This window comes from Chionomys nivalis, chromosome 8, assembly GCF_950005125.1.
Source record: "Chionomys nivalis chromosome 8, mChiNiv1.1, whole genome shotgun sequence".
In the NCBI taxonomy this organism is placed as follows: Eukaryota; Metazoa; Chordata; class Mammalia; order Rodentia; family Cricetidae; genus Chionomys; species Chionomys nivalis.
The window spans coordinates 87,471,877-87,495,442 of NC_080093.1; the positions used below are offsets into that span (position 1 = coordinate 87,471,877).

General features: G+C 47.5%; 2 protein-coding genes across 4 annotated transcripts in view; one reads left to right on the forward strand and one right to left on the reverse strand.

Annotated features, from left to right (window-relative positions):
• Window positions 1–250: 250 nt before the first annotated feature.
• The window catches only part of Scube2 (signal peptide, CUB domain and EGF like domain containing 2), a 73,051-nt gene continuing 49,735 nt past the window's right edge, over window positions 251–23,566 (forward strand). For 2 of the 3 annotated variants that reach the window (XM_057779075.1, XM_057779076.1), the window contains exons 1-7: window positions 251–448; window positions 1,612–1,734; window positions 8,297–8,422; window positions 14,867–15,001; window positions 19,757–19,882; window positions 21,486–21,602; window positions 22,431–22,520. In XM_057779075.1, the coding sequence (XP_057635058.1) occupies window positions 322–448; window positions 1,612–1,734; window positions 8,297–8,422; window positions 14,867–15,001; window positions 19,757–19,882; window positions 21,486–21,602; window positions 22,431–22,520 (844 nt within the window). In that variant the 5' untranslated portion in view covers window positions 251–321. The remainder of the gene's footprint in view (window positions 449–1,611; window positions 1,735–8,296; window positions 8,423–14,866; window positions 15,002–19,756; window positions 19,883–21,485; window positions 21,603–22,430; window positions 22,521–23,566) is intronic. The other variant, XM_057779077.1, reaches the window with a different exon arrangement.
• LOC130880156 (malignant T-cell-amplified sequence 1) lies at window positions 9,004–9,774 on the reverse strand. The gene has a single exon (XM_057779078.1). The coding sequence runs from the start codon at window positions 9,661–9,663 to the stop codon at window positions 9,118–9,120; it is 546 nt and encodes a 181-aa protein (XP_057635061.1). The 5' UTR covers window positions 9,664–9,774; the 3' UTR covers window positions 9,004–9,117.

The following is a 23,566-nucleotide window of genomic DNA, read 5'->3' on the forward strand; positions in this document are numbered from 1 at the left end:
AGCGGGGACACTTTCTGGACGTCCTGTGACTATTTCAGGCTGGAAGGACCCGGTCAAGTTGGAGGGCGCTCCCCAGAGAGGAACCGAGGCTCAGGGAGCTCGGGGCGCTGCTGTCTGACAGCAGCTCGGGCCACAGCGGCCGCGCCCCCTCCGCCCCGGGCCGGGGAGGGGCCAGGCGGGCGGGGCGGCACCGAGGACCGTGTGAAACTGAGGCCGGGGCTCGGGGGCGGGCAGGGCCAGGGGGTGTCGGTGGGCGCGGAGGCCGGGAGCCCGCACACGCCTCCCCGCGCCTCGGCAGCCGCTCCGCGCGCTGCGGCTGCCATGGGGGTCGCGGGCCGCGGTCGGCCTGGGGCGGCCCGAGTGCTGCTGCTGCTGCTGCTGCTGTTGCTGCCGCCGCCGCCGCTGCTGGTCGCCGCCGTCCGGGGCCGCGCCGACCGGCCGCTGGAGGGTGAGTGAGCAGGCGTGGGGCGCACCTGGCAGGTCGTAGGGCAGGGTTCTCCGGGTCCCCTTGCGTGGTCCCCCGCTCCCGGGAGCCCTCACCCGCCGTCGTCCTCACCGTCAAGGAGGCTCCTGATCTGGGCTGTTGACTTCTGCTCTTGTACCTGTCGTTTCCAGGGTTTCCTGAGAGTGCTTGCTTGCCAGATTGTCAGGGGCGGAGTGCAGTAGCGGGGACTGGAGTCTGGCATCCAGTTCCCCCTTGTGTGAATAAGGGAAACTGAGGTCGGCTCATTTTTCTCCTTTGGGGCTGTTAAGTTCTGCCAACTCCAGAATGAGCTGCAGAGAGTTCTGTGAGCACTGAATAGCTACTGTCCCAAGACCGGGACTGTCCTAAGCCTCCAGGTTTGGAGCAGCCACGCTCCAAACTAGTTGGATAGTCTGCTCTAATGGGACTTAAGTACTTTCAAAACTTTCGTTTTTATCTTCATATCCCGGAGCGGTGTCGACCCCGGAAATGTTTTGACTTCGGTGGGTTGAGAGGACCGGCAGGGTTGGGGTTGGATCTCTGGAACATCATTCCTACATTGCACAGCCTGAGAGATACTGTTTGCTCAGAGACCGGGCCAACTTTTACCCCCACCTACATCCCAAACTCGGAGAAGGCTGAGGGACAGCTGTCTTGGCAGTCTTCTGGAACTTTCTGGCCAGCCCTGCTCTTTGCTCCTCTGCTCTAGCAGGCAGTCTACGATATACTCATGTGCCAGGCGCATGCGCGGTGCTGGCTTGGCATCGAGGACCTGGCTCCGTTGTAAGGGCACTGTGGAGAGCCAGGTGAGAGCGGACAGTGACAACTCTGTATACTCTCTGCTAGGATGCGTTAACTATATGGGAGCACGTGGTGCGGACGTCTACCCGACTTTAGGGGATCAGGGCTTCCTTCCAAGAGGAGGCAGATCTGAAGTGAATCTCGGAGGCCTGTAAGGGATGCTTGGATGATTCCTCTCAGAACAGGACATTTGGAAAGGGGCCTGGACTTGGTGTGGTTTATCCTGGGGTGCCCTGGCAGTATGGACTTTGGAGGAGTAGAGTGGGCGGGCTGATGGGAGGTGACACTAGAGCCAGATCGCTCCCAGCTTGGAAACCATACCAGGTGTTTGCTGTGTTCCTTTGCAGATGTGGACGAGTGCGCTCAACGGCTAGATGACTGCCATGTTGATGCGCTGTGTCAGAACACACCCACGTCCTACAAGTGCTCTTGCAAGCCTGGCTACAAAGGGGAGGGCAGGCAGTGTGATGGTAAGTGTCTTGGGGCCCTGGATAAGTGGGCGGCAGAGAGGCTGCCCCTCCTTAGTTCTCGTAACTCACGTTGGTTAAATGACCAAATGACTGCCACCTGCTCTTGGAAACGATTTTCAGATCCTTAAAGGGTTGGGGCATCAGTTCCTCCCCAGAGTTGATTACAGTTTTATCTGGCTCCAAAATGTTCTTTGGTGTAGCTTCTGGAAAAGGATATGCGATGCTTTGCTATCTTTTGGTTCTACTCGCTGGGAGAGCCAGACTCTCAGAACTGCGAGGATCCCGCTTCCCTGGAGACCAAGGATTGGAGTCCTGCCTTCTGCTGTCTTTGGAGGATCCATCCTGTCTGTGGTTTTGGGCTGATTGATTGGGACCTACTATACTTTAGAATTATACCCAGGTGCTGCCTTATTTGAGTGACAGATTCACTCGGGAAAAATATGTGCAGAAGGAGAATTTAGCTCTTTGGTGCTCTAGACCCGAGGCCTTGAAGTCTGGACTCTGCCCACTGGGATTAGTTCAGTGTCTGAACCACAGATCATACTGAATGGAAACTGCTCTCCCAAGAGGGAGCCAAGCGCCAGCCATGGCGGGGCTCTTCAGGGAACTCTGGGTCATCTCCATTGCTCCTTTTATGGATGGAAACACTGAGGACTGGGGCACATAAACACATGATCAGCCTGCGGGCAAAAGTCACACCCTCGTCTCCTTTCTGTCCCAGTTTGCAGCTGCCTCTCTGGTTGGATAAGACATCCCCACTAAACTGATGAGAGGTGTTTGGGCTCAGCTCTGAAGCTTCTCCTGCCTCTGGACCCAACCTTGATGAGAGTACTGGAGGCCTCTTTCACTGAGAGGTTTAAAATCTTTACAATTTGGGCTTAACTCCTGGTGGGAGATGATCTGAATGCCCCGCAGGAACAAAATCTACATAGTGAGTGAGAAAGTCCTGTCTAAGCCCTTGGAAGACCGCATTAACTTCTTGAGGCAGGAGAAAAGACAGCTTAATGCATGTCTGTTTGGCTGACATTTGATGAATTAGTATTCATGTCTTGATGTTTCAAATGACCCTGTCTGAGAAGTCCAGTTCTTGGTGTTGGGATAGTATATAACATCCAGAATGTAACTGGTGTGTGTGGTATACAGTCATTTCTGGAGTTTGCTGCTCTTGTTTGGATTTTGATTTTTTTTTGGTTTTTTTGAGACATGGTCTCATGTAGCGTAGCATGGCTTCGGACATACAACTAAGACTAATCCTCTTGCTTCTGCCTTCTAAGTGCTGAGATTATAGGTGTGTACCATCACACCTAGCTGTATTTTCTATTTATTTATATAAGATTTACTTATTTTATGTATTGTGTGTTTTCTCTACACGTATATCTGCATACCAGAAGAGGATATTGGATCCTATAGGATTACAGTTTTAGACAGGCCTAAGTCACCATGTGGGTGCTGGAACTGAACCCAGGACCTCTGGGAGAGCCATCTCTCCAGCCCCCTATTTATTTATATTTTTAATTATGTGTTTGCTTGTGTCTGTATGTAGGTTTGTGCATGTGAGGGCAGGTGTTCTTGGAGATTAGACTGTTTTTCTTTTACTTTTCTAAAACTTGTGTTTTTTTTTCTTTTAAGAGACTTTTCATTTAGAAATACTTTTAGACCAGAAAGGTCATAAAACCATGCAAAGCTCATAGGTATTTTTCGCCCATCTTACCCCAATGCTGTCGGCTTACAAAAGCACAGCACAGTCACCCAAACCAGGAAACTAGCAATGGCACGATGTCATTTAAAAACCAAACTGTAAACATCATTCAGATGTCATCAGATTCTCCCTGATGCTCTGTTACTGCTTCAGAATCCAGTTCCACGTCCCAACCCACAGAGTCAGCATCTGTTCCTCTTGTGTTTCCCCAGCTCTCACTCTCTCTTTGTCTCACATAGAAACTTTTTTAGAGATAGGGTCTTATGTAGCTCAGTCTGGCCTCAAACTTTCTGTGTAGCTGAGGAGATGATGCCCTCAAATTCCCAATCATCCTGCCTCCATCTCCCAAGGACTGGGATACCACCCCTGGCTTATGTAATATTGAAGGTTGAAATCAGAGTCTCATTCATGCTAGGCCAGCATCTCCAGCCATGACATCAATAATTTAAAAAGGTTTATTTGATATGTATGTATGCTACACATATGCATGTGCCCATGGAGGCTTACAAGGAGTGTCTGATCCCTTGGAGCTGCCTGATGTGGGTGCTGAAAACTGAACCAGGGTCCTTTGCAAGAGCTGCAAGTGCTTCTAACTGCTGAGCTGCCTCTCCTTTTGATGAACACTGTTTTGTTCATTTGCCTTGTATGAAGAGGCAAAGAATTGATAGAGCTAGGCATGGTGGCTGAGACAGGAGGATTGCCATGATTTTCAGTTCAGCCTTGGCTATACACTGAATTTAAAACCAGTCAGAAGAGAATGTATCATGTCTTCTCGTGATATGACTTGGTAGCATTGCAGGAGGGCTGTCACAGTGACCTTTCCAGGAAACCACAGCAGCGATATATGATGTCACTATGTGCCATTCGGATAATGCTAATCATCACCTGGTTTAAGATGGTGTCTGGTAAGCTGGGCATGTGGTGCATGCCTTTAATTGCAGCCCTCAAAAGGCAAAAGTGAGTGGCTCTCATGAGTTCAAGGCCAACCTTGTCTACAGAATGAGTTTCAGGACAGCCAGGTCTACACAGAGAAACACTGTCTTGACAAACAAAAACAAAACAAAAAAAATGGTGTCTACTGACTGCAAAGTTACTATCCCCCCCCCCATTTATAGTGGACGCATATTTGGGGGAGCCAGGATCCTTCTTGTCCCTCAAGTCTTTGTTCACTGACCTTAGCCTCTGACTGTGGATCCCGTCTGTAGCAGGTATCACTGGTGTGCACCTCCTTGAGACTTCTCACTAAGCCCCCTTATGCATTTCTAAACTGGGTTCTTTAAGGAAGATCTGCCCCTTGCTCGCCCATCCATTTCTTCATTGGTTTTATAACATTATTTATTTTCGGATTGTTCCAGCTCCAGCTGTTGGAAGCTCCTTCTTGCTGTTGCCTATGTCATTTTTCACATCCTGTTTTTTTTGTTTTTTTTTTTTTTGAGAATTTTCTAATAGTTTTTGTAAGCTCCTCCACATTTCTTTGTTTTCTGCTTGCCCTGGAACCAGCCCCTTCCCACAGTGAGCTCTGGTCCCTTTGGTGGAAAAGGATCAGAGTATACAGAACCCAGGGCTGCCATTGTTCCGAGGTCCTCTGTGCACACAGTTAGCATGTCCAGGCATGTATGTGTTTATTTGTTTTTGCTGTTGTTTGTTTTTCTGAGACAGGGTCTTTCTAGTATATAGTCCCAGCTGTCCTGGAACTTGCTGTGTAGACCAGGCTGGCCTCAAACTTACAGAGATCCACTTGTCTGCCTCCTGAGTGTGTATCACCTCGCCCTACTTATTTATTCTTTGTTTTTGTTCTTATGCATATATATTAAAAACTATGGGTAGCACTGACATTTTGAATTCTGTTGTCACTTCAGTCTTCACTAGCAGCTTTTTCTTCTCACAGTGAGAAGCCAGCCCTTCCCTGCAGGTGGCCATGGTGTGGCTTGGGCAGTAGAGGGGGCCACTGGCAGTGGGATCAGGATCTAACTCTCAGGCATGAACTGACTTTGTGGAGCCCATTCTCTATGGAGAGACACCTTGCTCAGCCTAGGCCTGGGGAGGGCGTGGATGGAGAATGGGGGAGAGGGGTTAGTACTTTACTGATGAGTCTTCCTTGTGTTTTAATTCATAATATATTTAGTTTGTTTTTTTGTGTGTCTCACTTATCCATTATGGCCCACCTGACCCCTACACCTCCTGGTTACTTGTTTGTATTATGAACATAAATGGAATGTCATTGCATCTCTAAGCGTCAAGGTTGTGCCAGATTAGTCCTCAAACAGGTGCTGTGTCTTCTTGTTCCCCTCACCCTGCCCCATGATTCCTCTTTCTACCCCTTTCCCTCTTATCTGTGGTATCCTGTTTATTCTTCCTTTGTCTTTTGTACGAATAAACAAATAGATGCCTTCTTCCTTTCTCTCCTTCCTTCCTTCCTTCCTTCCTTCCTTCCTTCCTTCCTTCCTTCCTTCCTTCCTTCCTTCCTTTTTTCTTTTTTTTTGAGATGGATTTTCTGTGTAGCCTTGACTGTCCTGGAACTTGCTCTGTAGACCAGGCTAGCCTCGAACTCACAGAGATCCTTCTGCCTCTGCTTCCCAAGAGCTAGAATTAAGGGTGTGCACCACTGCTGTCCAGATGTCTATTTTCTTTTTATTAACAGCTTTTCAGATGCACCACGTATATACCATAAATTTCACCGATTTTTTATATACAAATCAAAGGTTTGTAATAAATTGTCTGAGTTGTATAGCCACACATCCAGAGTTTTCAAACATTGTACTCTCTCAGTAAGATTTACTGTGCACACTTCATTCCCAGCCCTCCCCCAGCAACAGCTAACCAGTGATCTACTTCTGATACCTTCCTGGTCTCAGCAGCCACTAACCAGCAACCTATTTCTAGCTCCTTTCCTGGATGCCTCATATAGATGAGCTCCTTGTGTTTGGATTAGTGCTCTTGGTGCTGCTTTTGAAGCAGTTCTTGCTGTAGTCTGTATCCATATTTAATTTCTTTTTAAAAATCAGAGAATAAGTAGTCTGTGATACAGATCTGCCATGGGCTTTGTTATTGAGACAGAGTCTTGCTATGTGATCCAGGCTGTCCCCAAACTCATCATACAGCCTGTACCGGCTTCAAGCTTGCGACCTCTCTTTTTCTCTCTCTTTTATTAAAAATGGATTTTTTCTCACATAATATATCCTGATTACAGTTTCCCCTCGCTCTGCTCCTCCCAGTTCCTTCCCACCTCTCCTCCCATCTGAATTCACTCCCTTTCTATCTCTCATTAGAAAACAAATAGGCTTCTTAAAGGGTAATAGTAAAATAAAATGAAAATGAACGCATTGGGATAGGACAGAACAATCAGAAGGAAAAGAGCCCAGGAGAAGGCACAAGAAACAGATACAGATGCAAAGATACACTCATTTACACACTCAGGAATCCCATAAAAATGCAAAACTGGAAGCTATAGTATATACTCAAAGGACCTTTAGGGTGAGAGGGGAGAGAGAGAGGAAGGGGGTGGAATATGAGACAAGGAAACCCAAAGGTGCCATCGAGTTCCTTTCCTGTTGACATCTACTGCTAGGCGTTCAGTCTACCCTTAAGAGGAGTTGAGCAAACTAAAAATTTCATTTGCAAGTGGTTATCAATTGGAGATTATTCAGGATTAAGGATGGGAAATTAGGGATGGCCTTTTAGCGCCAGGACCCCATGTGGTGCAGACCTGCCTAAGTCTCTGTTAGATCATATATGTGTTGGTCCTGTTGATTTAGAGGGCCTTGTCTGCTTGATGTCTTCTATCCCCTCTGGCTCTGTCCCCTCTATCTCTTTCTGCCTCCTCTGCTGCAGGGTTCCCCAACCCCTGAGGGGAGGGATTTGATGGAGATGTCCTGCTTAGAGGCTGAGTGTTCTTAGGTCTGAAATTTTCTCCATGTCTGCCCGTGGGTCTCTGGTCTCATTTTTGCAATCTTAGTTCTATTCTGTGATCTCCTTATCCTCAGGCTGCTGTTCTAAGGACAGCTTTATAGTAAGTTCCTCTGGATGTTTCTGAATGGTGTTAGCTCTTCTGAGACTCTTTATTCCTACATAAACTTTATGCATGTTGAAATTCTGTATGCATGTGTGTTTTTTGATGTGTTGAATTTAACATATTCTAGGCACTCTTGCATTTTGATTTTTTCATTTAACAGTATATTCTCTTAATTATTTCAAATCATTTCATAGCGATCATCTTCATTCTCTCTACAGCTACATCGAGTGAATGTACCATGACTTAGGGTTTCTGTTGCTGTGATGGACATCATGACCAAAGCTATTTGGGGAGGAAAGGGCTTATTTGGCTTACACTTCCATATCACAGTCCATCACTGAAGGAAGTCAGGACAGGAATTCAAACAGGGCAGGAACCTGGAGTCTGGAGTGGATACCAAGGCCATGGAGGGGTGCTGCTTATGGCTTGCTCTTCATGGCTTGCCCAACATGCTTTCGTATAGAACCCAGGACCAACTGCCCAGGACTGGCACTTCCCACAATAGGCTGGGCCCTCACCCGTCAATAACTAATTAAGAAAATGCCTTGCAGCATCTTATAGAGGCATTTTTCTCAATTAAGATTCCCTCCTTCTAGATAACTCTAGCTTGTGTGTCAACACAAGGCAGTCAGCACACACCCCAGCCATTAAATTGCTGTCCTAAATATGAACTTTTAGGTTGTTTCTAGTATTTTGTAATTTGAAATAATACAACAATGAATGAGTAGCGCTTGTTTATTTTTCTGTTTGAGTGGATTCTAAGAAGTGGGGTGGCTGGCTACCAGGTAAATACATAATACATCTCCTAGAGAAGCAGTAACTACTTGGATCGCCTCTCTTTTACTTTCCAGATGTGGATGAATGTGACAGTGAGCTAAATGGAGGCTGTGTCCATGACTGCTTAAACATTCCAGGCAACTATCGCTGCACCTGTTTCGATGGCTTCAGGTTGGCTCATGATGGTCATAACTGTCTCGGTAAGAAAAACATTTGACCGTGGCCGTTCTCCTCTCCCTACCCTCTAGCATCCTCGTTCTTTTTGAAAACTTACCTGGTACACTTCCGTCATCAGGGTACTTGCCCAGCATGCACAAAGCCCGGCCTTCCATCTCCAGTGCTGCAAAAGCAGGCATGGTGGTGTATGTCTGTGATCTCAGCACTTAGGAGATAGAGGCGGGATGATCAGTAATTCAAGATCATCCTTAGCTACGTAACAAACTTGAGGCCAGTCTGGGCTACATGAGACCCTGGTTACATATAAAAAAAAGACAAAAAGAGATCAAAAGATCAGGGAAATGTGGGGTTTGGCCCCTTAGACATTAGTCTATGTGACAGAAAACTGGGTAGGTAAATTGCAAATTGCTTTAGTCCAAGGGATGGGTGGCCATTGACATTACTGTTTATTGAATTTTCTTCCTTTCTTTCTTTCTTTCTTTCTTTCTTTCTTTCTTTCTTTCTTTCTTTCTTTCTTCCTTCCTTCCTTCCTTCCTTCCTTCCTTTTTTTCTTTCTGTCTTTTTTCTTTTGGTCTTTTTTTTTTTTTTTTTTTTTTTAGCATCCACAGAATTTATTCAGCATAACCATAGAGGCATTGTCTTCATGCTGCTACACACAGACACAAACACAGATACAGCATAATAGCCATGTTTAGCCCAAGCACATTCCTTTTGAGGCTCATTTATATGTCTTCATATGCCACAGCCCATCATTTAAATAATGGATATTTTCAATGCCAATTCCTTTGTTGACTTTCTCAATATCTTCTGCAGACATCTTCATGACACCAACACACAAAGCATGTTGCTTTCCTTCTGCCATGATTGCAACAATAGTATCTACGGCAGCAGGGTAAAGCTTAGCTCCAGGAGAAGTTAAGCCAGGACACATGATATTTGCTCCACTGAGGACAAATTTGATGGCTCCTTTATCGACCTGCTGATGTGGCAAGATAAAAGGATATTTATGAAGTAATCTTAGGGTTGGATAAAAAGGCCCTTCTCTTTGTCTAAAAAACAGTAATTCTCCATTTACTGTAAGGATTTCTATGTGTTCATGGCATCGGACAATTTTCACAGGATCTTTCTTAGGCATGATTTGATTAAGCCATGGTTCAATACCTGGAAATTGCTCTATCAATTGATTTTTAATACCCTTAATAACTGAGGTTTTCAACTGGATGCAGTTGGACACATTTTCTTTTTCATCAAATTTCTTGAACATGATCCAAGGTGAAGGGGGCGACGATAGGGAAGGGCCCGGAATGGGAAGGAAATTGAATTAGGAAGGGTCCGGCACGAGGAAGGCCGGCACTGACAGTAGGAGCTGCTGTCGTTATCCCTTTTTTTTTTTTTTTTTTTTTGAAAAAAAAATTTTCCGCCTCCTCTCTGCCTCCCATTTCCCTCCCCCTCCTCCCGCCCCTCTCCCCCTCTCCCCACTCCTCTTCTCCTCCCTCTCCAGTCCCAGGAGCAGTCAGGGTTCCCTGCCCTGTGGAAAGTCCAAGGTCCTCCCCCCTCCATCCTCTGGCTTTGTGGGAGCCTAGACAGTTTGGATGTTCAACTTCTTTTGGTCTTTTGAGACAGGTTTTTTTTTTTTTGTTTTGTTTTTTTTTTTTTTTGGTTTTTCGAGACAGGCTTTCTCTGTGGTTTTGGAGCCTGTCCTGGAACTAGCTCTTGTAGACCAGGCTGGTCTCAAACTCACAGAGGTCCGCCTGCCTCTGCCTCAAGTGCTGGGATTAAAGACATGCATGCACTACCACTGCCCGGCTTTATTAATTTTTCTGACATTGACTTACTGCCATTTATATCTTAGGTGTTCTGTTGAAAGAATCCAACTATCCTTTAAGTATTATGTCTTTATTCTTGCCTCAGATATATTTTGGGTCACAGTCAGGAAGATTCATATATATATATATTTAATGAAAGACGAAAGCTTTCTGTGAGCATCCTCCAGGATTTCCACAGCGCAGAAACACTCCCTGGCATGTCCCCTTGAAGGGAAGACTGCAGAGTGTCTCCACAGGTTCCTGATGAAAGCTCTAGGTCAGAACCTACAAGTCCTGGAGGATGGTGCTGAGGTTGCATTGAGTGGGAGGACCAGCACCCCAGGCGGTCGGCTTTGCTTGGCTCACTCTATCAGCCCTGCAGGAGGGCGGTATGCTGATGACCCTTTCTGGGGCTGACCTACTGGCCAACTAAGGGGCAACTTGAGCCAGGCTCTGTATCTGGGAGACAGATAGACAGATCTTCCTTTATGGTGTGGTAGGAATGGTCACGTGATCGGCCTGAAGAGCCCTCGAAGTGCCAGAGAGGTGGCACATGTGGTAAAGTGCCTGCAGCGCGAGTTTGAGGACCTGAGTTCAGATCCCCAGCACCCATGTAAAAGTTGGGCATGGCAGTACGCACTTGCAGTCCCAGTATTGGGGAGACAGAGGCAGTCAGATCCCTGGAGTTCACTGACCAGATGACCTAGCCCAGTTAGTGAGCTCCGTGTCCAGGGAGGGACCTTGACTCAAAAATATAAGTTGGAGAGCACCTGAGGAAGGCACTTGACTGTGAGCTCTGACCTCACACACGTACACACGTGCAGACACCCACGTGAACACCCCTTCCTCTCTCTCCAAGTCCAGGCTGAACTTGTGTTTGAAAGGTTGGACTCTGGAGTGCGGCAGAGGAGAAGAACGTTCCATTTGGGATTCAGCCTTGATATGACATTTCAGTATTACCTGGCATGAACCTTTCTTGTCTGTGCCCATGAGAGAGGCCAGGTTTGAGTGCACAGGCCTGTGGGCTTCCAAGCCTGCAGCTGTCAGTCAGACATCATGGGTGGCTAGGGGAGTAAAAACTTCTAAGCAGGCAGCTCCTCAAAAGAATACATTGAGAAAGAACCCTGTGAGCAGAAATAAACCACAATGAGATGAAAATTCAGACAAGGCTTCAGTTTGTGGGACAACATACACACTAGGGTTTTGTTGTTATTGTTGGTTTGTTTTCTGTCTTCGGAGGAAGATTTCCCTGTGATTTGCTAAAAGTGTCATTTTGAGGGTTGATATCTGATGGCTGACCTGGCCATCTCTGTGGGGAGTGAGCTCCCCAAGAGCAACAGGCTAGACAATCCAAGGTCTAACAATGCCAACCAAGGGCGAGTGGGGCTTTCTGAACAGATTTCCAGGCTTGGAGTCTTGCCTTAGGCAATAACAGATGGCTCAGCTGAATGTCCTTGTCACCCACAAGGGAAATGAATTCTGTGGAGACCCTAGGTGTCCACTGAGCTTGTATGTAAGGGCTAAAGAATCCTAAGGGAAGGTAGTAGAGGTCTGGGAGTATAGCTCAGTTGGGAGAATATATTTTTTTAATTTCTAAAATTTTATGTGCATTGGTGTTTTGTCTGCATGCATGTCTATGTGAGGATGTCAGAATTGGAGTTATAGACAGTTGTGAGCTGCCATGTGGGTGCTGGAATTGAACCCACATAGAAGAGCAGCCAGTGCTCTTAACCTCTGAGCCATCTCTCCAGCCCATTGGTAGAAAATTATATTAGCCTGCACAAATACCTGGGCTCAATTTCCAGCACCCCATAAAACAGATATGGGGAACATGTGTAATTTCAGTATTCTGGAGGTAGAGGTAGGAGGATCAGGAGTTCAAGGTTATCCTTAGCTACATAGCAAATTTGAGACCAGCCTGGACTACATGAGACCCAGTCTTAAAGAAGAAGAGGAGAAGCAAGAAGAGAGGGAGGAGGAGGAAGAAAGACATGAGGGAAAGCTGTCCATTTGGAAGAGTAGGAGGAACACACAGAGGGACTTCTTTGGGCCTGTACATTTTGTGACAAAATTCTTGTGGCAATAAAGAACTCAAAGCCCAGATTCCTCTGGAGTGGCAGGTTCCTGTGTTTTCTGGGGTCATTTCTTCCCTGTGGCCAGCCCCCTAAACACATTAGCTACAAATATACCCGGTAGCATGCAGAGTACAGACACCTCTCAGCTCCAAGGCCCTCAGTGCTGTAGTCTGGGAAGCAAATACATGGGACATACACGACTCTTCCCTGCAGCCTGCCCACCTGACCTCAGTTCTGAGAGCACCACTGCCTGGCTTCTGGGGACTGCCACAAAGTGGAGTCTGATGACACCCACTAGCTGCTGACCCATGCTTGTCATGTGGGCACACACTGTATTCATTCCATCTCAGTGTGTCACCAACGTAATAACACATTGCCGATTGTTTGGAGAGGAGACTTAGTAAGTGGCACAGGGAATGGGGCCCTTGTGACCCAGGAGAGCTTGCCCTCAGGCATGCCAGGGAGATGGATCTCTCCTGCTCACCAAGCCCTCGCTGCAGAATGCCTAGCCAGGTGTCCCAGCATGGGCTTCCTTTGGCATAGACGGGGCAAGTTTGTTAGGCTTCAGGGGATGGCTACAGTCCCATCAGTTTAGGAGAACATTGCGCCAGTGTAGGAGGACCCGTGCCTGTAAGACCCGAAGCTTGAAATCAGATAACAGGCATTTAAATGTGAGTTTTCTGACTACAGATACACCCAGGATTCGATGACAGGCACAGGACTATTAAGCTGGAGCAGTGGTTGTTTGTTTGTTTTGTTTTGTTTTGTTTTTTTAATCAGCTTTTTCCTTGAGCCTTTGTGCTATCTGAGGTTCTGAAAGTTTCTTTCTTGACTCTGGTCATCTGCTCTGTGTTGTTTGTTGCTCATGCACTGATGTTATGAACACTAACCTGTCCAGTGCTCTACTAAGTAATACGATTTTATATTGTATTATATAACAAAAACCTGTGTGTATCTGCCAGGCGTGCACACTTAGCGGGGACCCACAAAGAGTAGCGAGAAGACTCAGCGTAGCTGGGGCAGGGTCTTAGGCCACAGTGAAAGGAAGGGAACGGTACTTCCTTTCTGCCAGTGTCTTCCCGGGTTCTGGGGACTCCTGCTCACTCCTCTGCTGAATCTTCCCTGCCCCTGGCACTGTCTAGAATTCTCTACCTGGCTTGTGCCATTCTGCTTTTCCACAGTTCTGGCTTTGGCCCTCTCATCATCCGCAAGTGAATGATGTTCAAAGCTGTGCTCACACCACCCCATGGTGTTCATACCACCCCATAGTGTTCACACCACCCACAGTGTTCATACTGCCACACAGTGCTCACACCACCCCACAGTGTTCACACCACCCCACAGTGCTCACCCCACTTCATAGTGTTCACTCCACCCCACAGTGCTCACACCACTTCACAGTGTTCACACCACCCCACAGTGCTCACCCCACCCCACAGTGCTCACCCCACCCCACAGTGCTCACCCCACCCCACAGTGCTCACCCCACCCCACAGTGCTCACACTACCCCACAGTGTTCATGCCACCCAGTGTTCACATCACCCCCACTGTGTTTACATCACCCCACAGTGTTCTTCCAACCCCACAGTGCTCACACCGCCCCACAATACTCACACAGCCCCACAGTGTTCACACCATCCCACAGTGTTCACACCACTCCACAGTGTTGTCTGCCCATACTATCCATCTGCTCCCTCATGTCTGCTGGGCCCTCATACTTCAGCACGTTAGGTGACCGCTCTCTGCCTTGGGGGAAGGGAACAACCGTCTCTGGTTCTGTTTCTAAGACTGGTGTTAGTCTTTCTAGAAAGCCTCCTTCCTGTCCTCCAAGGAGCACTGAAAAAAGTGACAGTATCCCTGGGGCATCTTGTCAACCCAGCAGTTTTCTCCGCAGGCCTCTCAGGCTTGCCCCAAGGGCAGCTGCTCTGTTCCATTTCTTCCCACAGCATTGTTTCCCCCTATCTTTACTGCTGCCTTAGATTTCCCAGAGAGGGGGCTTGGCTGTGTGACCTTAATCTATCTTCCTGAATGTACCTCCTGTGACTTCCCTCCACGTCTCCCAGGCTCCAGCCAAATGGCATGACTCACTGCTATCCAATACACTCAAAGCTCAAAGCTTCCCAGCCTCCAAGCAAGGGGCGGGCTCTGGCCCTCCATCCTGGAATCTCTCTTCTCCAGGTTTGTAGCTGAAGGACTCCTAAGGGCCCAGCCCTTGTCGGCTTTCCCCACAAAGGCCTTGTTGATAGCACACAATCACTTGCCCCCTCCCTTCTTCCTCCTGTCCCACCCTTCCTCTTATCTTAGGACCCATTGTACAGCATTTTTTCTGTCCTGAAGGCATTCCCAGGAAGCTAAGCCTTATCTTGCCCATCTGGCCCTGTGCTTTAGAAAGTGAAGGTGTTCCGTGGCTTTTAGGAACCGATTATTTTGTGTTGTCCCAGGGGCTTGTCTAGCTCAGCCCCAGACCCATGGGTGCTGGACGAGCCAACCACCAGCTCCTTTGGCTCAGGAGGGCGTCCCTTAGCAGGAATCCCTGAGCACCCTAGCTGGGTGGGGCTTTGACTCTTGACCCCTCTTTCCTTCCAGATGTGGACGAGTGCATGGAGAACAATGGTGGCTGCCAACACACCTGCCTCAACGTCATGGGGAGCTATGAGTGTCGCTGCCAAGAAGGTTTCTTTCTGAGTGACAATCAGCACACTTGCATTCACCGCTCAGAAGGTACCTGGGCCTGGCTGAGGGTGGGAGGCAGAGTTATCAGAGGCCCCCCGCCCCATACACAATGACTTCATCAGGGAAGTAGAGTGCTAGTTTTGGAGGTTGGAGACAAGTCCAGGATGTGCTAGTAGCTCTGTTACCTTCATCTTCATCACCTAGCAACGTGACAGTCTGTGGGATCTCAGGTCCTTGCAAACTTTCACACCCTCTGATCCTAATCTCGAAATAGAGTACTTTTCAGACACTAGAAAGAACATGGCTCTGGAGAAATTAGGTTTATTATTTGCCAAGTTTTTCAAAAGGACGTTGGAAGCCTGCACCTTGGTCTGCGCTGGGAGTGGGGGGGGGGAGTGGGAGCTGGACCTTCCTCCTGGGTCTAGCCTCTTGCAGCCTCAAGCCACAGCAGGCCCTGCTCTGAGTTTTGTATTTCTTGCCTTCTATGCTTCTAGGGCTCTGTGTTTGTGTGTGTGTGTGTGGGGTGAGATTCCCCTCTCTGGACTAGAGGTTCTCTGTGTTTCCTTTCTCCTCACCCAATCAACCATTACTGTTCTCTGATGGTCTCCCTGTCATACTCTTTGCTTTGAGTTTATGTCTTTTATTATTATTATTTTTAAATTCCCACGACTTTGACGGAGTCTTGAGAGGGAGAGGCAAGAGCAAGTAACTAATCAGTCAGTTCTTTCTTCCTTTCTCCTCCTCCTCCTCCTCCTCCTCCTCCTCCTCCTCCTCCTCCTTCTCCTTTTTGAGTTTTTTGAGACAGGGTTCCTCTGTAGCTTTGGAGTCTGTCCTGGAACTCACTCTGTAGACCAGGCTAGCCTTGAACTCACAGAGATCTGCTTGTTTCTATATTCCAAATGCTGGGATTAAAGGCATGCGCCATCACCGCCTGGCTTCTAATCAGTTATTTTTAACTGAATGTCATCTGTTTAATTCTCTGCTTCTTCTTAAGTCACACAGGCACTTCTTAGTGGTTGTATTTCTATGGTATTAGTGGTTGTATTTCTATGATATTACATCTGCTTGTTTTTAGATTTGGGAGCTCAAATATTAGACAATTCATTTTAGCCTATGATGTTTATGGATTCCCACATCTTAAGAGTGAAGTCTCTTTAAAAGTTCTTCCATTCTTTAATTACAAACTTAGAAACTTACTGTTTATCATGGCTTTAGTGTACTTTTCAAGGTTTCCTCATGGAGATGATTTTGCCCCATTTTCCCAGAGTGTGCCTTGGGTTGCGCTTGACTAGAGCGCTTGTCAGAGAAGCCTGGGTGGTGCAGGGGGTTTGACAGCCTTGTCACCCAGTCTCAGTGCTCACGTAGGCGGGGGAGTCAGACACACTGGTTCTGATTTCTCCTCACGTCAGCTGTGGCTCTTGAAGGGTAGTGATGGCTTCTTTCTTCCTGCTGGGGTCTCTGGATCCTGGTGGCATTGAATGAAGTTTCACAGGAAGTCAGAACTGGAGATGGGAATTATTTAAGGAGGCAGGCAGAGAATGACAATCTCAGAGCGCCTCTCCTTTGCTCTGACTTTCTCTTCTGGTGGCTGAGGAGAGAGGCAGTGACCTGCTGGTAAAGCCATTGCCTCAGCACCCCCAGGATAGACTCTACCCACCCACAGCAGCTTGCAGGGCTTCCGGTCTCCTACTTACATTATGTTCCAGACCCCTGGCACAGTCTCCTCTCCTCCTACAAGCCCCTAGACTGATTTGAGCTCCAGGCTTCTCAGAGCAGAGGTAAACACTAGTGTGGTTCTTTCTGCGAGCTGTATTAGAATTCTAGCTCTTCCACAGTTCAGACATTCTTGGATCCCCTGATGAGTACTTAACATGAGCATAGATGTCTGGAACTGAAACCCAAATCCGAGAATTGCCTTTGTGGTCTGGAAGTGCTCTGATTGTCTGTTGTGTTTTAACCTGACTGCTGAGCAGATTCCTGCCAGTGCAAGCCAGCAGGTTACAGCAGTGTGCAGTGGGGACCCCCTTTCGCCCTAGGATTTCATTCTTTCAACAATACGACTTCTAAACAATCGTTCCTTAGGACCCCCTCCTTCATGTGTACAGTATCCTTCTGGAGACTGTGTTCAAATAGACCTTAAAATCCACAATGGAAAGTGGGTAAAAGGGAGTTAATGTCACAGGCTAGTATTTTCTATTGCTACTGCTTTTTTTTTTTAAATAATTATTTACTAAGTATTTTTCAATAAGGGGAACTGCTAGCTGATTTTGATGGAAACTCAAGCTACAGAATTTTTGTTACAAATCTTTAGAAAGCCCAGAGCTGTGATCAAGAGAATGTGTGTTTTCACCCATGTAATGGAGGGTAGGCTGGGGAGAAGAATCGCCCTCAGCCCGCCTTTGTTCCTATTCAGGGGTGCTCAGGCTCTCAAAATGAGCATTTCTCCTTTGTCTTGGCTGCTCTGAGGGTATTTGGACAGTGGACTGATGCCCTGGCCGAGCTGCTGGGAGACATCGGGGCCACGGGGAAGACTGCGTTCAGCAGTGCATAGTTCTCACTTTATGTATTTTCTGTCACATTCTCAAGGAATAGTCTTATTTTTATAATAATAGTAATCATTATTATTTGGCTTTTGAAGACATGGTTTCTCTGTATAGTCCTGGCTGTCCTGGAGCTTACTCTGCAGACCAGATTGGCTCCTTATTCTGTTTTAAGTTTCCAGAAATATCCTACAGAGGAAGCCTGGCCAGGGAGCAAAGGTTTGGGGGAATCTCCACCATTTCTGAGCATCTTCCCTTTGGTAAATCCTTAGCTTTAGACATGACTACCAGACCAGGTCCTCGGGGAGTTAGGGCCCTGGCTGGCCTTCCTGGTTTGAACCAGATCCATCTACCTCTTCTAGCCGTGGCCATATTTTGAGTTGGGGTGCTGGGAAGGGCTTTGGGGGGGTCACCTCTTGAAAAGCCACCTGCACTTTTAGAGCTGTCTCAATCCTCATCACCTCCTGGTGACTTCAGGTCCAATTTGCTATGAGGGGACACCAGGGGCAGTCTCTTTGTGTTGACTTCTTGTCTTTCGTATGAAATATTTCTTGTATAAATGAACTCTGGGACAGCAAAGGCCACTCTGCAAATGCTTTAGGCACATAAACCGAGTGAGAGATCTAGAAGGTGAAGGGAAGTTGTCTGGGGACGGACTTTCTGTGGGCTCCTACCCCTGGATTTCGAGCACTGTTAGCAATTACCTGCAAGTATCCCCCTGCCTCAGTTACTTCAAAGGCTCCACTGACCCAAAGACAAATACAAGGCTTGCTGGGTCTTTTGGGGGAGGGAAGGACACTCCCTCCGTGGGCAGCTCTCACCTCCTGTGCCGTTTTGCTACTGGGGCGTGAATGACATCTTCATAAAGGGCCAGCCAGAGCAGAGGAGAGACCGATGCAGAAACTGAGTGCAAACCTCTTTCTCTGCTACTTGACAGCAGCCCTTGGCAGCGGCCTTTGAATCCTAGCAGCGTGAAGCGGACTGTGTGTGGGACATACAGCTCAGAGCTGTCAAATGGAAACAAGGTGGTCTTTGGGCAGACCCAAGAGAGTAGAGGATGCCTTCACTGCGGCCTTGTCTTTTGAGACAGAAATGTCATTGGAAGTAACTGTCCCCGAGACATGCAGGCAGAGAGGACACTCACTTTATTAGAGTCTGTGGTTTTAGGGGTAGAATACAAAATAGTGTTCAGTCCTAGTGAAGCCGAAGAAGACCTTCCAGAACTCAAGTTTAAGACAGTCCTACTTCTAGTTAGAAAGTCTTGTGGGCTTTCTAACCATTGAGAACCAAGCCCCTCCCTCTTCCAGGGCTGTTTCAGAGTTGTATTACACAAATGCCAAGAAACAACATGTGCACGCATTCTTACTGATGCAGTCCCGACTGGGAGGACAGTATAGGCTTATGCTTGGGTCTGGGACCTAGGCAGCACGTCTCCATGAACTGGTCTCCTCATGAGACAGGCTGTCGATCAACCCTCGCAGACGCTTCTGCTGCCGTTGTACCATCATTCCGAGCAGTGATCCGCGACCCCCTCGGCAAACATCTGTCTCTGAAAATATTTTCATTATGATTCTTAGCAATAGTAAAATTACAGTTATGAAGTAGCAATGAAAATAATTTTATAGTTGGGGGTCACCACAACGTGAGGAACTGTTAAAGGGTCTCAGCGTTTGGAGTCGTCTCTCTAGCCTCAGCTCCTCTTCTTTAGGAAAATTTGAGGCATTGTATCTCTTAGGTGACAAAAGAAATCTTTCATGTCTCTGTTAATTGTCCCAGCCTGATTTTAACACATATTCTTTTTATTTATTTATTGTGCGTGTGTGTTTTTGTGTGCGTGCACTCCTGTGTATACCCACGGGCCATTTGTGAAGGTCAGGGGACAGCTTGTGGGGATTGGTTCTCTCCTACTGTGTAGGTTTCAGGGATAAAACTCAGTTGGTCAGGCTTGTTGGTAAGCGTCCTTTACCCACTGAGCCATCTCACCAGTCAGAAGGTCTTTGAAAAGTGTGGCTGGGGTCATCTGGGTGGTACAAGCCTATTAACCCAGTACCTGGGAGGTAGAGGCAGGAGCATGATGAGTTGTAGCTACGTCTGAACATAAGTTCAAGGTTGGTCTGGGCTACTAGGAAGATCCTGTTTCAAAAATAAAAACGAATGGGATATGGGGCTGGTAGGGATCCCGGAGGGCACGCCTGTGGCCGTCCCGTGTCCATCCTTGCAGCTCTCTCTGCCGTGTCACCTGCTCCCTGCTGTTGTCTTGCAGAGGGCCTGAGCTGTATGAACGAGGACCACGGCTGTCGTCACATCTGCAAGGAGGCCCCCAGGGGCAGCATTGCCTGTGGGTGCAGGCCTGGTTTTGAGCTGGCTAAGAACCAGAGAGACTGCATCTGTAAGTATGAACTGTCACTCGGCTGAGGTGGGGTCAGAGAAAGGACCACAAGTCAGGGACACAAGAGCAACCTGTAGGAGTCCTGGGGATTGAACTCGGGCCGTCAGACTCAGTAACAGGTGCCCTTGCCTTTTGTGCTCTCACCAGACCAGTAAGGATTTTTTTTTTTTAAACTTTGTTTTATTTTTCCTTTTTGAGACAGGGTTGTTCTGGAACTAGCTCTGTAGACCAGGCTGGCCTCAAACTCACAGAGATCCTCCAGCTTCTACCTCTCAAGTGCTGGGATCAAAGGGGTGTACCACTACCACTCAACTCTTTTTTTTTTCTTTTTTAAAATTAAATGTTTTTAAGATTTCAATGCTTAAGTACTGTTTGTTATAACATTTGAGGAATTTTTTAAAAAGTCACATTCCTGTGATCCCAACACTTAGGAGGTAGAGGCAGGAGGATCAGGAGTTTAAGGTCATCCTTGGATACTTGCTTTAGAATGAGTTAGCTGGCAACCTAGGCCACATGAGACCCTATCTCAAAATGCCAAGCAAAGTGGGGGGAATATAACCCAGGATCGCATAGCATAGCTGGTTCTGTTTTTCCATATTCCTATTTAGTCATCATTCATATGCATGCCCAAATTTTACATAGGTGTGATTATAGCACAAATATATAATTAGTTCTTTTAAATTAGAAATATTACATATGTAAAAAATGAAACACTGAGAGGCATGGAGTGACAACCTGTACTCCCCCTCCTGTTTCCTTTGCCAGAGGTTTTCCCTGTGTGGCTGGCCTGGAGCTCAGAGACACCCACCTGCCTCTGCCTCCTGAGTGATGGGATTAAAGGTGTGCTGCCTCCCCTGTTGCAATCCCATAGTTTCAGAGTTGACTTTTTTAATTTTATTTTTGGCTCACCATCAGTGCTTTCATACACAGTCTTCATAATTCTTGGTTGATGTTGCCATTACTGTGTGCAGAGTTGCCGTTTCCCCTGGCTACCTTCTCTTGTAACCAAACCAGGTGAACTTTGATGAGAGCTGCCCTGACAGATATGCAAATTAAATTAAAAGTTTGTTCCAGACACAAAGTGCTTGAGAATTTCCAGAAGCCCTGGGTACAGCAGGGATAGCAGTCACTTCAGCAGAGGGAAGCAGAGGCCAGAGTCCTGGCACATCTCCCCCCACACAGTGAGTTCTTCCCCACCCAGCCTTCTCATCTCCGACTCTGTATACTTTGCTCAAGTCTTGTCTTGGTACTCCTGTGGTTTAGTCTGTGACATGGTGACGTTGCATACACAGGCCCGGACAGTGTCTGAGTGGAAGGTCTTTCTCATGTCAAGGTCAGACGTACACTAGGTGCTTAGATCCTTGCAGAGCAAAAATCAATTTTGTGGGGAAGCACGGTGGTACACACCTTAAATCTCCGCACTTGGGAAGTAGAAGCAGGTGGATCTTTGTGAGTTCAAGAGCAGCTTGGGCTACACAGTGAGCTATACAGGTCAGCTACATAGTGAGACCCTGTTTTTAAAAGTGAAAAGTTCTTTGGAAACAAACCTAGCCCTGGTGGTGGAAACCTCAGTGTTTTATGTATTGACTCATTTCCATCTCAGTGACTTGTAACCATGGAAACGGTGGGTGTCAGCACTTGTGTGAAGATACAGCTGAAGGCCCCGTGTGTAGCTGCCATCCACGGTATAGGTTGCATGCTGATGGGAGGAGCTGCCTTGGTAAGTGATTTCCCCTCCCTCCAGCAGAAGGTTTGCCTCAGCCTGCCCACCCCTACCCCAAACCTCTTCTTAACCTTAACCCTCAATAGTGTTTAGCCGCAGATGCACGTTATGGCCAATACCCAAGGCCCCTTCACGTGCTGCACTAGGAGGGGCCTACTTTTGGGTGGGAGACCCTCTCTCTTTGCAAAGCTCTTCCTCCTCTCATGGACTGGGCTGTTCTGGAAGCTGGTATTCTAGAGACCTGGACAATGTATTACAAAGGAAGAGGGTGACAGGGGCTAGAGCTGTCTGTGTGTGGTGGCCCAGCGACCTTTACAGTCAAAATCTGCCCTGCCTTTCAGACATGACCTTGCTGGCTCTCTTGGAATTCTTTTTTTTTTTTTGAGACAGGTTTCTCTGTAACTTTGGAGTGTGTCCTGCAACTCATTCTGTAGACCAGGCTGGCCTTGAACTCACAGAGACAAGTCTATCTCTGCCTCCTGGTTGCCGGGATTAAAGGTGTGCGCCACCACAGCCCAGCTCTCTTGGAGTTCTTATCCTGAACTGAGAATTCTGCAGTCACCCTGAAGCTTGTATTTCCTGGAGTCTCTTTGGCTGGTGCATTATATTCCCAACCCCTTTCTATACTTAGTATTTGTAAGGGTCTTCGGTCATTTAATATGCTGTTTCCCACAGAGCCATATAATGGCTTGTTCTTATGGCGTGGACACTCACACACGTGCCATTGCTCACGTTTCATGCCTGAGATCACAGCTGAAATGCTTGCTCGGAGAATGAGTAATTTGATCGTTCAGCCTGATGAGTGTGGTTTTGTTTCTCTTGTAGAGAAAGAGGGCACCATCCTGGAGGGGACAGAGAGCAACGCCACATCAGTGGCAGACGGAGATAAACGGGTGAAGAGACGGCTGCTCATGGGTATGGAACCTCTCCTCCTTGGCCCTGTCATTGTCCCCGTCCCTCTCCTGAGCTTAGAGCCCGCGTGTCCCAAGGCCAGCTGGATTGGGATGAGCAGCTTCTCTGAATCCAGGCTATGCTTTGTTCTCTTTCCCCAAAATGTCCTTTAATCATAGGCCAAACCCCCTGACCCTGTGCCAAGTCATTAAATAATCAGGTTAGTGCCCTAGTGCTGCCCAGCCAGCTGTGAGATGTGGCAAACCTCAGTGAGACTCTCCCCCTCTGTAGGTCTCTCTTTAAACAGATGTAAGTGCTAGGGGTGGAGCTAGTCAGAGTCTTTCCCTAGCCTGTACAGAGCCCCTGGGCTTGACCCCATCACTACATAAACTGAGGACTAAAACCATAGTCCTCAAGAGGTGGAGGCAGGAGGAGGAGAAGTTCAAGGTCACCTTGCTTATGTAGTAAATTAGGGTCCAGCCTGAGATACAGGAAACCTTGTCTGAAAATAAATAAATATAAGGCAGGAAGAGTGGCATGCAGGCTGAGGCAGCCCATTCGTTTCCCAGCCGCCCAGACCTGAAATAATTACATGGAAACTGTATTAATTACCACACTGCCTGGCCTATTAGCTTAGGCTTCTTATTAACTAACTCCTACATCTTATATTTTTGGTTGTGAGCCTAGCCTTTAACGGCTGAGCCATCTCTCCAGCCCTAACTCCTACATCTTAACCCATTTCTCTTATTTTATATTTTACTGTAAGGCTCATGGTTTACCAGTAATGTCCCAGCCAGTGTCTGTCTCCACTGGAGTCTACCTGGCATCTCTTTGACTCTGCCTACTCTCTTTATATATCTCTTCCAGCCTGGCTATATTCTGCCCTTCCATGGGCCAAAGCGGCTTTATCTATTAACCAATAGGAACAACGCATATACAGAAGGACATCCCACATCATCAGCACACGGCTTGGTGCTTGGGAGGCAGAGGCAGGCCAATGTTTGTGAGATGGAGGTCATCCTGGTCTACAGAGTGAGTTCCAGGCTAGTCAGGGACACGAGTGAGACCCC